We start from the raw sequence: 15,990 nt of genomic DNA, 5'->3' as shown, positions 1-15,990 counted from the left end.
TTTTAATTTTTCCCTAAACATAATCCTTTCCTACGCATTCTTCGTGTGCCTTGTCCTTGTGCTTCTAATTTCTTCGCGTGCTTCTTCTTGCTTGCCTTACTTCTTAGATTTGTGTGTTGCTTTTTACTTGTTGCTTCGGAGAGTAATAAGCTTGCTTGCTTCACTTGCACTCGCCCCAAATTGTTGTTCACTCGGTAAAAAAAAAATTGTTTGATACAAATCGGTTACTCTCCCATATAATATTGAAGAAAGAATCTCTGGTGCATGAGATATTGAGATTGCTTACCAAAATGCGAACTACATATCACCTTATTCATGAAAAGCTTAGTAGCAAAAACAGAACAAAATAGAGAAAGCCAACCTATGCATCTCATCTCATGTGAAAAGAAACTTCTCATGATATTAGAGGGAAGAATAAAAAGTATTTCTTAGGGTTATGGATATGATGTTTAGACTTTAGATGCCCATTTGTCATTTCCTCTTGACCTCTTTGTTAGGAAAGTCAATATTTTATGATTCTTATTATTTATTATAAGAGTTAATTGTATCCCATGATTCTTGCTTTAAATATGGTAATAATCAATCATATTAGAATGACTTGATTGTAGGAATAGATTGTTGAGTTGTAGGAGTATAATCATCTAATTAGAGATATGTATTTGTGTATATATTGTCTCTATGATTCTGAATGAAAACACAACCAAATTATTTTCATATTCTCTTTCCATTTTTTACATGGCATCAGAGCAGTAACGATCTGCTTTCTCTCTTTCCCATTTTTTTACCTTCCAAACTTTTTTTTTTCTAAATCATTATGGCTAACGATGGAGACAAATCTGATTCCAATAGCTCTTACTCTCTTCACCATTTCGATCATCCTGAAATGGTCTCATCAGCACATGTTCAACCCCTTATGAATGGATTGATTGAATTACAATTACAACAAATTTTGTCTATTATGCAGGGCAATGGAGCATCTCCACCAGCTGCTCCCAAGGAAAATAATGTCAATTTTTCTTCAGGATTATCCGCACCCAAGTTGATAATTGATAGTGGTGCAACAAATCACATAACTTCCTCTCCATCTCTACTTGTCAACAGTAAAAAAAAACAATTCTTTACCACCAATTTTTATGCCAAATGGAGATCAAGCTCCAATTATTTCTACTGGAAATTTACCTTTGAGTCCTATTATTTCTTTGAAGAATGTACTTGGGGTACCATCTTGTAAGGTGGATTTGATGTCTGTGAGTCAAGTCACAAGAGAATTAAATTGTTCAGTAATTTTTTTCCCTCAATTATGTATTTTGCAGGATTTGATGAGGGGGATGACAATTGGTTTAGGTGAACAACTAGATGGACTCTATTACTTGGTTTCGATGAATAAGACACACAAAGTAAATACCATCAAAGCTGCCTCCACTTCAAACACCTCAAGTATATTGTGACATAAACGTCTAAGACACTTATCCTCTTCTCAATTAGACTTTATGGCCAAAAACCTCCTTCATTTCCCTTTCAAGCAAAATAATGATTGTACTGTTTGTGCTCTTGCAAAACAAATTAGGCTTCCTTTTTCCACAAGTTCCATTTCCTCTGATAAACCTTTTGAATTAATACATTGTGATATTTGGGGGCCTTTCAAAGTTCCTCCCCTTTCTGGTGCAAAATATTTTTTGACTATTATGGACGACTTTTCTCGTTTTACTTGGGTTTTTCTAATGCATCATAAAAGTGAGACAAAAATTTCTAACCAATTTTTTCTCATATGAGAAAACCAAATTCAATACTACAATAACAAATATTCGAGTTGACAATGGAGGAGAGTTTTTCTCTATGCGAGATTTTTTTCCCCAATAGGGCACTAATTATCAACATTCTTGCATTTACTCACCTCATCAAAATAGGGTGGTTGAGCGCAAACATAAACATATCCTTGAGTCAACTCGAGCTTTTAGTTTTCAATCTCATCTCCCTTTACACTTTTAGGCAGAATGTATCTCTGTTGTTGTTCATATAATTAATAGGTTGTCCACACCTATACCTTCTCACCAAACTCCTTTCGAAAAATTTTATAAAAAAATTCCCTCTTATTCCCACCTTAGAGTTTTCGGATGTCTAGCTTATGCTACAAATGTTCATGTACCCCATAAGTTTGCTCCTCGTGCCACCAAATGTGTTTTTATTGGTTATCCAATTGGTCAGAAAGCTTACAAATTATATGATATTGAAACCAATAAAGTCTTCACTAGTCGTGATGTTATTTTCCACGAGGATATTATTTCCTGCGAATCCATTTTTCCTTCCCCAACTAAAACAGATTCTGTCCTACCCATTGTTGTCTTAGATTCCTCACCCATCCAGCCAACACATGCAGAATCTAACCTTGCCACTATTGCTTCTCCAACAATCCTTTTGCGTCGTTCTCAAAGAGCTCATGTCCCCCCTATAGCCTTGAATGATTATGTTTGTAATCAAGTAAGTTCTCCCGAATCATTGTCATTCTCATCATCTTTTCCAAGTAAAGGTACATGATATCCTCTCTGCAATTTTATCTCATATGATTGTTACTCACCACAACATAGATCCTTTATTGCTACTATTACTAATGATGTTGAACCTACATGTTATGAACAAGTTGCTTCCCAATCTCATTGGCAAATAGCAATGCAATCTGAGTTGGCTGCTTTAAAGGCCAATAATACTTGGTTTCTCACACATCTCCCTCCTGGAAAGCAAGCTATTGGTTGTAGTTGGGTCTACAAAATCAAGTGCATATAAGATGGTTCTCTTGAATGCTATAAAGCATGGTTAGTAACAAAAGGTTACACACAACTTGAAGGGATTGATTACCATGGCACTTTTTCACCTACTGCTAAAATGGTTACAATACGTTGTTTATTAGCTTTGGTAGCTGCTCAAAATTGGTCACTTCATCAACTTGATGTCCACAATGCATTTCTTCACGGAGATCTTTCTGAAGAACTTTATATGTCTCTTCCTCCTAGTTTTCAGCGACAGGGGGAGAACCTTGTGTGTCACCTCAATAAATCCTTATATGGATTAAAACAAGCCTCTCGCCAATGGTTTGCCAAGTTCTCTACAGCTATTCAAGGTGCTGAATTTATTCAATCAAAAGCAGATTATTCATTGTTTACATGTAATAAAGGCAAATTATTTACTGCCTTATTGATCTATGTTGATGACATCCTCATAACTAGTAATGATCCCAATGCCATAATTGCTCTTAAAAAGTTTTTGCATAATCAATTCCAGATTAAAGATTTGGGTGACTTGAAGTATCTTTTGGGAATGGAGGTTTCTCGGTCAAAGAAAGGTATATTCATTTCGCAAAGAAAATATGCATGCTTTGGAAATTCTAAAAGATGGAGAATGTTTGGGAGCTAAGCCTGTGAATTTTTCCATGGAGCAAAATGTAAAATTGTCACATGAAGGAGAATTGTTGAAAGATCCATCCCCATATAGGCAACTTGTAGGTCACCTAATTTATTTGACTGTTACTCATCTGGATATCACCTACTCAGTGCACATATTGAGTAGATTCATGCATGCTCCTCGCAAACCTCATATGGAAGCCGTTATGCAAATATTGCGATATCTAAAGAACAATCCAGGTCAAGGTTTATTTTTCTCTTCCAAAAATGATTTATCTTTACGTGCTTTTTGTGATTCAAATTGGGAAGGTTGTCCAATATCCAAAAAATCAACTACTAGGTATTGTGTTTTTTTGGGATCCTCTCTAATTTCTTGGCGAACAAAAAGACAAAAGACAGTTTCTTTATCATTAGCTGAAGCAAAATATAGAGCTATGAAAGGCGCATGTTGTGAGTTGTCTTGGCTACGTTCATTGTTGAAGGATTTTGGGATATTGCACTCAAGGGCAGCACTGTTGTATTGTGACAACAAAGCAGCTCTTCACATTGCGTCTAATCCGGTATTTCATGAAAGAACTCAACATATAGAGATAAATTGTCATTTTATTCGTGATAAAATTCAAGATGGTTTAGTTGCAACCGAGTATGTTTCTTAAACAGAACAAGTTGTCAATGTGTTCACTAAACCACTAGGGAAGGAATCCTTTCTTACAATGAAGCGTAAGTTGGGAGTTCTTGATATCCACTCTCCAACTTGGGAGGGAGTGTTAAAAAAGTCAATATCTTATGATTCTTATTATTATGAGAGTTAATTGTATCTCATGATTCTTGTTTTAAATATGATAATAGTTAGTCATATTAGAATGACTTGATTGTAGGAATAGATCGCTGAGTTATAAAAGCAGAATCATCTAATTAGAGATATGTATTTGTGTATATATTGTCTCTATGATTCTGAATGAAAAAATAACCAAATTATCTTCATCATCTCTTTCCATTTTTTACACTCTTGGATCTACTAATTACACCAATGAGTGGAAGACAATGCGCAACATATCGTGTAAAGTTGTGTCCCACTCACACTCCTGTTCAATAAGCTTTATGCAGTTAACGAATTTGAGAAGGTAGGTTTTTCCTGTTCGTGGTTTTCGAATTGAATTGTACATCGAATGACGGATTAAAATCCCTTGGCTGGGGATCTCAATCGTGACCAATGGTTTAGCCTTTGATAAAATAAAAATTATACGTATAAGTTAATAAATATAAACCGGTCATGTAACAAAAAATATATAAAAACCGTTCAATGATCGGAAAAGAAAAAGTTCAATTAACGGCTGCAATTTTCCATTCCCCACTTATATATTTTCTCTCTCTCACAAGTCACAAGTATCTTTCTTTAAAAATAATAATGCTTTTCCTTGAAAAAAAAATCATGTTTCAGATATTATTCGACAATAAGTATAAATATCTTCTTTCACTTTATAAGTGACTAACTTCATTCACTAGAAGTCTAGAACAGTTCCCCCATTATAGATGATCCTACTTCTTTGAATACAGATGATTTCGTATTTGATGAAAATTAAAGACTAATAGTAAATGGAGACGTAGTGATGAAGATGGGCTAAACATAGTACCAGAAGTTAACCAAACGTACTGGCTAACATTGACTATTATTATGTTGCTCCGATCCTCCTGCTTGGGATGTAAAGTTTCTTTAAATTTTGTTAAAGATATTAGTTTTTTGAAAAAATTAATATTGTAAAAGTAAATTTTGAGAAGAAAATATTTTTTTTAAAAAAAAGAGTAGAAGAAATTGCTTTTATCTTAATGATAAACATATGTTTACTTTAAATATTGTTTATCTTTAGTCATTGTTTATACTCTCCTAATTTTATAATTTTCAATACATTTTAATAATTAGAGAGAATGTATTTAAAGAGGTGTATTATTAACACTCCTCAACTATTTATTCACGAAATATTATGCTTGGAGTTTTAAAATATATAAGAGATTTACAAAATTTTATTATGAGAACAATCTTTCATTCGTGTTAAAATGAGAAGGCCATCCTAACAATTATACTTTCAACTTTTGAATCGGATTGTGGTCTTCCCTTCAACTAGCTAGTACTGCACCTAATATTTTTCAGACATCTTATAATTCAGAAAGTTTATTATCATACATAGAGTCACTTCCACTCCACCATTCAAGCACAAAAAGCTCACTCCAAAACCATTGGAAAATCAAAGAAAAAAGCTCCAAGTATGATCATCACCATCAATCCGCTATTGTCACTTGTACACCCAGGTAAAATGGGTGATCCTCACTATCATTTTTCATGTTTCTTCAGATATTTAACCTTAAGCTTGAGGGAGAATATGTGTGCATCCTACAAAAGTAAGGTATATGATTTTATCCAATCTAAATGCTGGGACTAGCTAGTCACGCAAACCTCCGGGTTTGTCTTTTTGTGAGAGTTATATATCTTAAAATTCACGTCGTTTTTTTTGTCAAAAATCCACGTCGATAAGTATGCACGATTAAATACTTTTTTATAATAACTTGAATTTTAGAGTTAAATAATATTAAATGAGTTTAATAGCATAATATAAAAAAGTTTTATATTAGTAACTAATCACAAATCACTGTTCATAATTTATTATTATCTCTAATAATGTAAATCTGTCTTACAGTACTAAACAATGTGTTAGTGTCTTTAAAAGAAAAGCACGCTATGTTAGTGCACATTTTTGTTCTCATATATTCAATTTATTACTTGTTTTAATATATCCAGCATTAATTGGCATTTAGAGTACTCCTTATCATAATTTGGACAAAAATTCTCTCATTTAGCTGCTTTTTAGGGTTTGCAATATTAATTTATAACTAACATACTTCCAATTGGGTCAATAAAAAAATTCTATTAAGTTGAAAATAGAAAAATCCTTTTACAAAGGAAGATGAGAAGGACGTACGATTTAATAGAATTTTTTACAACAACTTAAGACCTCATTTGAAGTGATTTTTAATTGAGTTTTTTAAAAAATTAAAATAATAATTAATTTTTAGTTTTTAAACTTTAACTTTAATTTTTAGTTTTAAAATAGAGTACTCATTTTAAAAATGTCAAATCCTATTAAAAGTATTTTAAGATATTTTTGTGTGATGATGATAATGTTGTTCATAACAGTGGGAGATAGAGAAAATAAAAAGTATCTTTGTGAAATACATTTTATTTTAAAAATAAAAAATTAAAAAACTCACAATGTGGCCCTAAATATAAACATGCTAAAACTTGTTACGTACGTAAGAATCTCTCTGCCCCATTTTGCGGGTTTAAAACGTCAACGAAACCTTTATCAAATCAAAACCCTAGAGTTTCACACTGCTTCGAAGCCTAAGCGCCACTCGGGCAACTTGCATACATAAAGAGCAACATCGGATCGTATGACCAGGCTATGAACCGGTCTTCCTCCTTCCATGCATGCCGATTGGTGGCTATCACATAAATATTGATGGAGGGCATGCAACGCTTTGTTCACTGGCTCCTCCGTCTTGTTAACATCCAAATAATTAAGAACGTAATATCTTTCTAAAAGATAATTTAATTGAAACATAAAGATGTAATGTACTAATAATCTGGGTCAAACGAAAATGAAACCATGTCCAGAATGATTGGCCATTCCCAACTAAAACCAAAATGATAAAGCTACGTTACACTTACAAGTACGTATAAAGTCGATAAAAATATCTAAAAGCTTGCTGTCTCTTCAGACATCTGAAAGTAACCACGTTAATGTTTAACACCATTCACAACTAGAATCCAAGACGAGGAAAGGTCATGCACAAAGTGAATAAAAAATGAACCTTGCGATTTGCTACGAGAAAACAGATACGAAAGGAAAGAAAAAATTGCTTTAACCAATCACAGATGTATTGGCATACATGGTGGAATCATGATTAAAATTTTATCTTCAATAAAAACTTCCCAGCTATGATTCATGCAATCCGTACGTAACTCAATATTTCAGATTACCTCTGGTGCATTTTACATTAAAATTTATTTCTTATAAAAAAAAAACTGGAACTAGTATTATTTATATTTTCATATTAAATATGTTTTAGAAAAAAAAAATTGCACAAAACATGGAGAAACGAGCTGCACAAATACCAGTCAGAAAATTTGTAGGATTAAATATTCACTAAATTTGAACCTAGTATTTTTTTTACCTAAACGTGATTATTTTCAACTTTTAATTTAGAAATAGTCCACTTTTAATTTTAATCACGGGGATGAAAATGATAAAGAAAAATAACCTTAAAAGATCAAAAGTAGACTATTTTAAATTATGAGGATTAAATATTACCGTTCTCTTTATTATAAGATCTAATTAATTAATTTATTACAATTAAAAAATTAATTTAGTTTAGAACATCAGATCCGTTCTAACTTAATATAATTTTTTTTCAAAAATACTTTTGTAAATAAAATCAACCAATTGGTTTGTTAATCTATCACATCATTCTGTAACTACCTTTAATTAACTATAATTTTATTAAAAAAAATAATTAATGCATAAGATATTTTAAATTTAACCTTATAAAAAGTCATACTTTTAATTTAGATCTTCTTATAAAAAAGTACAAGAGGTAGTAATTTTTTTAAATTCAGAAAAAAAAAACTAATACAAATTTAGAGAGAAAACCAAACTTTTATAAGAAGTTAATTTCAAGTTGAACAGTTGAACCCCGGCATGTATGGTCAATATGAGTCTGGAAATGGGTAAATGGCTAAAGTCTTATTCTCTATTTTCCATGCTCTTCTCTCTCGTACCAAATAAGAAACACCCAGTTCTAAACAAATGTACATTACAAGTACAATAACACAATAACATGATAAAAAGATAGAAACTAGTATACATAAGTATTAATCAAAATGTTTAAAAATATGAATATTGAAAGCTCATGCAAAGTTAATAATATCTAATAGCTTGCTTTCTTGAGGGAGGTGAAGGTAAGGGAAGAACCCAAAGATGAATTCCCCACTTGGACATCAAAGGAATCATAATGAAGAAAGAACTCCACCACCAGAAGCCGAGAGAACAACACCACAAAATCCTTCCCTGCACATTGCTTGTTCCCAAGGGTGGGTCCCTCGGTCTCAGGCCCATTGGACCAAAGCACGTGTTTGAGCAACTTCTCTCCCTCCCCCACAAACCGATCCGCCACAAATTCCTCCGCATTCTCAAATATCTTCGGATCCTTTGTCGCAAACGGCTGAAACCCGAACAGCATCTCCCCTTCCTTCACCACGAACGCATTCTCGTGGCTCTCAATCACCAACTCCTTCTTCGCCCTCCCGTACTGCAGCGGCACTGGCGGCTCTATCCGAAACGCCTCGTAAACCACCGACTTCATCAACGGCATTTCCTCCATCGACGCCATCGTCACCTTCCCGCCGTTTGACTTAACGGCGGCCCTCACTTCCTCCGCCAACCTAGCGTGAAGTTTCACCCCCGCACGCCCAACCCATTTCAGAATAGTGGGGAAGAATATCTTCATTCCCCCGAAGGAATTAAAGCACGTGGCGAATAAAAGGTTGTGGCACGCTTCTTCTCTGGGAACTCCTAAACGCACCGCTTCGTCAAGCGCGAACCCGGAGGACTCGTAGAAGAAATCGTAGAGTCTCTTGTAATCTTTTTTTATCAGAAAAGGAGGGATGCGGAAGGTGTGAAGAGTGGGATCTTCCAGGAATTTTGGAAGGCCCAAGGTCATAATTGGGCCGAGCTGGAACAAAAGCCATGTTTGGATTATGCTTGGGCCGTCGCGTCCGAGGTTTGTGTCGGAGGGGTTGGTGCCATAAAGCGCGCGAGCGAGGAAGTTAAACGCAGCTTGGTCGTTGGCGGTTTGGAAGCTAGCCTTGCCTTCCTTAGCAAGCTCATTCTCCAGGGTTTCAAAGAGGGTTGTGTAGCTTGAATGAAACTCGGGGATGACGTGGCTGCTTCGGGATTTGAGGAGGAAGAACAAGAGGCGCTTGAGTTGTTCGTGTCTGGGTTCGGAGGGGTCCAGGTAGGAGAGGATTCGGTAACCGCCGGTGAGTTGGGTGGAGGGCATGAAGGTGCCGGTGAAGACGTCACGCTTTTCGACTTTGCTGACGTCGAAAAGGACAGGGAAGCTTTTGGCGTCGAGCAAAACGATGACGTTTGGATTGGAGGCGATGAAGGGGCCGGGGGGCATGTTGGCGCGGAACACGGTGGAGTTGTATTTTTGGGCGCGGGATTGGAAGAACTTGTCGCGCCCTTGGTTGTAGAAGAAGTCAAGGCGGTCTTTGATGGGTCCTATGAAAGGGAGACCGTAATCTCCTGGGATCTTTCGCATGGGAAGCTTGCTGGGCTCGGGCGCTGGCGCAGCCGCCGACGTCGTTTCAGAGGCTGAGGCTTTGGTTGTAAAACGACGCATGGTGGTGGAGCTCTTCAAGTTGCAGGGTTTTCTCTTCAATGAAGATTGGAGTTGCAGCAAAGGAAGGGATGCAGAGGTAATTGATGTCATTTAATTTGTGTGATCTGATCACACTTTAATTAAATGCAAGAACAACAATATATAGTATACGAGGAAGAAGGATTTTAAGATGACAACAGTTCTATTATAGCAATGGTGTTTTTTATATATTGCTAGAGGAGTGACTATTCTGAACTTTTTGGCATTAAATAATGGTAGATGACTTCTGAAAATAGAAAACCTCAGTCGTGATTTTTGCACGTGTTCATACTTAGAACTCTTCTTCTTCTTGTATACAAGTGTCTACACTTTGAAGAGACAAGAAAAAGAAAATACTACAATACGAGGAAGAAGGATTTTAATATGACAAATGCTATAGCAATGCTTTTTCTATAGCGATAGAGGGGTGACTATTCTTATTCTGAACTTTTATGGAGATTATTAATTCATATTCTTTTAAAAAATAATTAATTTAATTAATCACATTAAATTTATCAATTATTTATATTATTATTCTAAAATTATCTTTTCTTTATTTTTCTATCAATTTAATTATTTCTCATTAATATTTTAACCAACATTTCTATTTTCAACTGTAACTCCAAATTTCAACGAGTTGTAGCTTTCATCTTTAAAAGTATGAACTTGCGTGCCGGCAGCAACCATTTGTAATACGAAGGGAACAAAAATAAAATAGAGACACTAGTATTTGGTTTAGTTTGACTTTGCTTTTTGGATCTGGTCCAGCCCGACTCAAAACCCGTGATGATCCCAATCGACCCACAAGTTTAAACTCATTTTGAATGCTCTATGGATAGATATATAATTGTAAAGAAAATAAGTAGTTTCTTGTTCAAGCTTAAAAGAGGTATTGATTAAAAAATAATAAATAATAGAGGAGTATCATCATAAAGTAAATACTGGTAATTAACATATTAACAAGTAGTAATTAAAGAAGTATTCTCGTTGAACGTGCGCGCACGTTTTGAAATCAAGATAAGAATGAACATATTAGCAAAGTCTTAAATAGACCTAATGCATTAAAAAAAATAGACCTTTTTATTTACCAAAAAAAAAATGGACCTGATGCATTAATAATGGAGTATGCCCTACTACCTGTTTAACTAAAATAACCTCATTAAAAAATTTAGAAAGTAATTCTACATTAATTTGATATTTGAGTAAAATAATAATAAATAAATATACTGTGAAAAAAGATAGGAGTAATTGCTAATTTCTTGATTGTTTAAAGTGACAAATTTTGAGACAAAATACAACTTTTAAAGTGATATATAAAATAAGGCAGTGGTACTGTTTATTTTACGGTTTTGTTAAAATATTAGTCTTTATGATTGATTTTCTTATAGGAAATTATGATTGATTTTAAGCATATAAAGTAATGGATTTTTTTTGGAAAAGTCTATCGAAGATAGTATAAAAGAAAACATAAGAATGAAAATTAAATTGTTTGACCTAGCCTCGAAAAGGTGATAAAAGTAATGCTGTTTCTGAAAATTAGCAAGTTTGAAAAACTTTTCGTGCAAACAACCATTTAAGTAGTTGGAAAAAAGACTGTTCAAACTTTTTTACCAAAAATATACAAGTGTTCAAACTTTTAATAACCAAACATCTAATTTTTAACTTTGTCGAAAGAACCAAAAAAACATATAATTTTTAACAATACTCCTTACACGAAAGTTTTAGTACATAGCAATCCCTTGTTTTCTCTCTAAAAAACGTAATTCCTTGCTGACTAAATAAAATTAAATATTAAAAAATTCACCATTAATAAATATCCCGCTTGGGAATACATTTGCAAGAATGAAATTCAAAGGAATTGATGAAAGCCCACACAAGCATTGGAACATACGATTTATTTCAATGCAAAGTGTAAAACCTTGCTAGGACTTGATGTGTAGCAAACCCTCTTGAAAGAGAAGGGTGCCTTCAAACATTGAGTTTGGTATCTTAGCAAACGGTCAATGATAAGGGAAAGAAAAGTACGAATAACATCGAGTCATCTTATGTCACTTATGTTCTAAAAGTTATGTAGTGCTATATTGGGACAAAGGATCGCAATCTTGCAGGGATGGACTAACTCCAAAAACTAGTCCTTAGTTCATATAGTAGGTTGTAACTAATTACTTGCATAAAATTAAAATCACCAGTAATCATTCATGAACCATACAAAGGTAAATGAATAAAAAAAAAAAATATATATATATATATAAAGATGAATGCGTTTTCTAATCTTGTACACACTGCCCATCACACTTGAATTGCAATAGAGGATGTTGAAGGCACGGTTAATGATTGGAGTAATGTCATAACAAAGTAATTGTATTGAAGATCACCTCCTTTTCAAAGAAGAAGTTATAAAAATTGTTGTCACATTTGACTTTAATATCAATTAAGTGTTGATATTATGACCACCTTTAATTCAGTTAAATTTATAATTTAGTATGAGTGATAAAAATATAATTAATGATGATTAAAAAAAACTAAAATAGCTAAATTTTATTAAAATGTGAATATAAAATAGTTTACACAATGCAAACCCATTAATTTGAGTACTAAATACTAGATACCAAACTTTGATAGTACGTGAATATAAAATAGTTGTAGAGTATTTTTTTTTTTATAGTTTGAAATTAACCTGAAAAATAGGTTTCCGTTGTATTAAAATATAAACTAAAATATATTTTCATCTCTAATAAATAATTTGAATTTTGTGTTTACTTTCTATAAAAGAAATTTTTTTAATCAAGTTTCTAATAAAATAATAATTTTTATTTTTAATCCTTAATACTTTTTTTAATTCATGATAAATTAACAAATTTTATATTTACTCACTAATAAAAAAATATGTTATTAATTTTTTTCAAAGAGATCAATAACAAATGAAAAAAATTATCAAGAATTGCCATAAAATATATTAATTATTAAACACTAAGAAAATATGTCAAGTATAAAAAATAAAATTTTATTTTATCAGAAAATAAAAAAAAATGTTTTTAATAAAAAACAAATACAAAATTCAAATATTTATTAAAATGACAAACATGTTTTATCCTAAAATATATTCTAATTCTCAAGTAGCATTAAGCTAGATGATTAAATGATGTTGTTTTTCGCATCCTTATTATAGTTTGGTACAAATTATCTATAATATCCATCAACACCAAAGACATTATTTGGGTTCATGTTTTACATGAAGCTAACTAAGTTGCTGATAATTTAGTTAAGCATGGAATGTAATTATTGGATAATTTTTTTATGTTTGAGGTAGTACCAGATTTTATCTGTAATGCACTACGTGCAGATTTAGCTTATACTAGTAGTATTAACTACGTAGAGGATTTCTAGTTATTAAAAAAGAATTAAAGAATAAAAAATTATGTAAAATTACTCTCACAAGGGGTTTTAGAAGCAGGGGGGTAAGCTCATAGTTCTAAAACCCTAAAAAGTGAGTGATGGAACTTCAGACCCTTTGTTGCGCTCTTCCCTCTCAACCACTTCACTCTTCCAATCATCGTATTCTATCAGTGAGTAAACCTTAACCCACACCTCCGAATCAATTTTTCTATGTTACCATTCTAACTCTTCTCTGCTATTCTCGAATACTATTCACCTATTCGTTAATGTTTATTCGCAGTCACCAGCGTTTGGAATCCGCGCTCCATTCACAAATCAAAGACAAAGATTTCACTTCGGAAACGCCTCAAAATGTATGGGTGCTGCATTTTCCGGTTCAGAATTACACCACAAAATTGAATTTGTTGTTTGTATATTGGGTCTCTGTTTACACCAGAAAATTCAACAAATTGATTTTTTTTTATTACAGGTTTAAAATGGGTGATTAAAGAGCCTTCACTTTTGGGATTGAGCAAATTCCAGAGGCTTCTTGTACATTCTTCTGATTCCAATTTAAACGGTGGCTTGGAAGTTCATCCAAAACAAAGTTCTAGTGTGCCCGTTACTACATTTAACGGGGCGGAACCGTTTCATGGTAAATCAGGTTCCGTCTCTTTTTGTGGCCTGACACACCAATCTGTAGAAGAAGGGAAATTGGAATCTTCCCCCTTTGAAGGAAAGGGTGGCTCTTTCTTATGGGTCTTAGCTCCTGCTGCGTTCATAGCGTCTTTGATTTTGCCACAGTTTTTTGTTGACAATGTGGTTGAAGCTTTCCTTAATAATGTGATTTTAATAGGTATGGAATGGATACAACTTTGTGCTTTCTCTTACTGTCTTTGAATTTTGTCCCTTATGTTCTTGAAATTGGATGGTAGTTGTATGTGTTGCAGAAAGTCAAACTTTGAAAAAACTACCAAAACATAGGATGAGTGTAGTTGTGTTCATAATTAAATGTGATGCCACCCCTCTATTTTGTCTGCATTATGCTACATTGTTAAGATTTCTTGCTGCTGTTAATACCAAATTAGTTATTCGCTCAATATAAGTCGCAGAGTGATATCCAAATTTCAAAATCATCTCATTATTTTTTTTTATCAAAACCTTAATTAAATTTATACAATTTCTTTCAAGTGGTCAGCGGTCTCACTTCCAATGCAGTCCTCTGATTATGTACAGAAATTATTACGTATCTAGTATTTGTCTGTCTATGTACTGGGAAAATCGAGAACCTAGTGGTCAGCAGTCTCACTTCCAATGCAGTCCTCTGATTAGGTACAGAAATTATTACGTATCTAGTATTTGTCTGTCTATGTACTGGGAAAATCGAGAACCTAACCCTCACTGATTATCCTACCAATCTCAAACCAAACATACGGGGAAGAACAATGTCAAAGAACTCTGACATTTTATGTGAAAAGAAATTCTTAGACAAAAGCACAAAAGATGTTGAAAAAATGACAATGTCTCATGCTATTGCATTCCCCTTGCATTTTGCTGTATTTCTGGAGGTTATTGGTGGTGTGGATGTAGGCTTAAGTAAAAATAATTAGTTCACTTACCTGTTGGTAGAATTCTCACTAGCACATATTGAAGATTGAATTGAACCCTTTGTTGCTTGTATAACTTTTAGTTATTTTGGTAAAATTGTGTTTCCATAGCGTTCTGTTAGACAGTGTACTGCTGAGCTATGTCTTTGGACAAAGAAGTTGAATTTGCTATTAAAATTAGTTTGGATGTCTGAATGGAGTTCTGTAATTTTCATAGCTTTGATTTTGTAAGAGCCTTATACTAGCATCTCTTATGCACATTTCTATTACCAATAAAATGCAGATATTGTGACTATATTCTCTCACGAGGTCCTGTTCTACATTGGACTAGCGACATTCTTGCATGTGACTGATTGTGTCCAGAGGCCGTATTTGCAGTACAGCTCAAAAAGATGGGGTCTTATTACTGGCCTCAGAGGATACCTATTCTCTGCTTTCTTCACCATGGGTTTGAAGATTATTGCTCCTCTCATTCTTTTGTTTGTGACATGGTCAGCAATTCGCATTGCAGCATTTGTTGCTATAACTCCATTTTTAGTTGGCTGTGTTGCACAAATTGCATTTGAGAAAGCTTTGGACAATCGTGGGTCATCTTGCTGGCCTCTAGTCCCGGTTATATTTGAGGTTTGTCTATTTGTTTGATTTTAGATTGATTTAAGATTCGATGCAGCTTGACTCTTCTGTCAACAGATGGCAGGGGTGTAACTGTAATTTGGCTTTACCTGTAATTAGTTTGTAATATTCTAAATTGTTTTGCTAGGTATACAGACTATATCAGCTTACAAAAGCTGCTAATTTTGCCGAGAAGTTGTTATTCTCTATGAAGGGGCTTCCTGCGGGCCCTGAATTGGTAGAACGAAGTGGAGCTTTGTTCGCAATGTTAATCACCTTCCAAGTACTGGGGATTGTGTGCCTTTGGTCATTGATGACATTTCTTTTGAGGCTATTCCCTTCTAGACCTGTAGCAGATCATTACTGAGTTTAGCGTGAATTAGGGAAGAGTGTTGTATATATTTGCGTAACATTTTTATCTGTAAGGCACGGGCACTATTAGTTGATTAACTTCAATGCAGGCTTTTCATTAAAAAAATTGTTGCCCCATCTCTTTCATTTTTTATTTCTTAAATGTAATGCCC

General features: G+C 33.7%; 2 protein-coding genes across 2 annotated transcripts; one reads left to right on the top strand and one right to left on the bottom strand.

Moving 5' to 3' along the window:
• Positions 1–8,159: 8,159 nt before the first annotated feature.
• LOC100807192 (allene oxide synthase 1, chloroplastic) lies at positions 8,160–10,192 on the bottom strand. The gene has a single exon (XM_003523834.5). It carries the CDS (start codon positions 9,942–9,944, stop codon positions 8,379–8,381), a length of 1,566 nt encoding a protein of 521 aa, XP_003523882.2. The 5' UTR covers positions 9,945–10,192; the 3' UTR covers positions 8,160–8,378.
• A 3,104-nt stretch (positions 10,193–13,296) lies between these two features.
• LOC100805065 (uncharacterized) lies at positions 13,297–15,990 on the top strand. The gene is made up of 5 exons (XM_003523831.5): positions 13,297–13,438; positions 13,549–13,621; positions 13,738–14,103; positions 15,138–15,478; positions 15,615–15,990. The coding sequence occupies exons 1-5, from the start codon at positions 13,367–13,369 to the stop codon at positions 15,831–15,833; spliced, it is 1,071 nt and encodes a 356-aa protein (XP_003523879.1). The 5' UTR covers positions 13,297–13,366; the 3' UTR covers positions 15,834–15,990.

Source organism: Glycine max, chromosome 4 (genome assembly GCF_000004515.6).
Source record: "Glycine max cultivar Williams 82 chromosome 4, Glycine_max_v4.0, whole genome shotgun sequence".
In the NCBI taxonomy this organism is placed as follows: Eukaryota; Viridiplantae; Streptophyta; class Magnoliopsida; order Fabales; family Fabaceae; genus Glycine; species Glycine max.
Note: the sequence above shows the minus strand (reverse complement) of the source record. Positions and strands in the feature narration are given on the sequence as shown.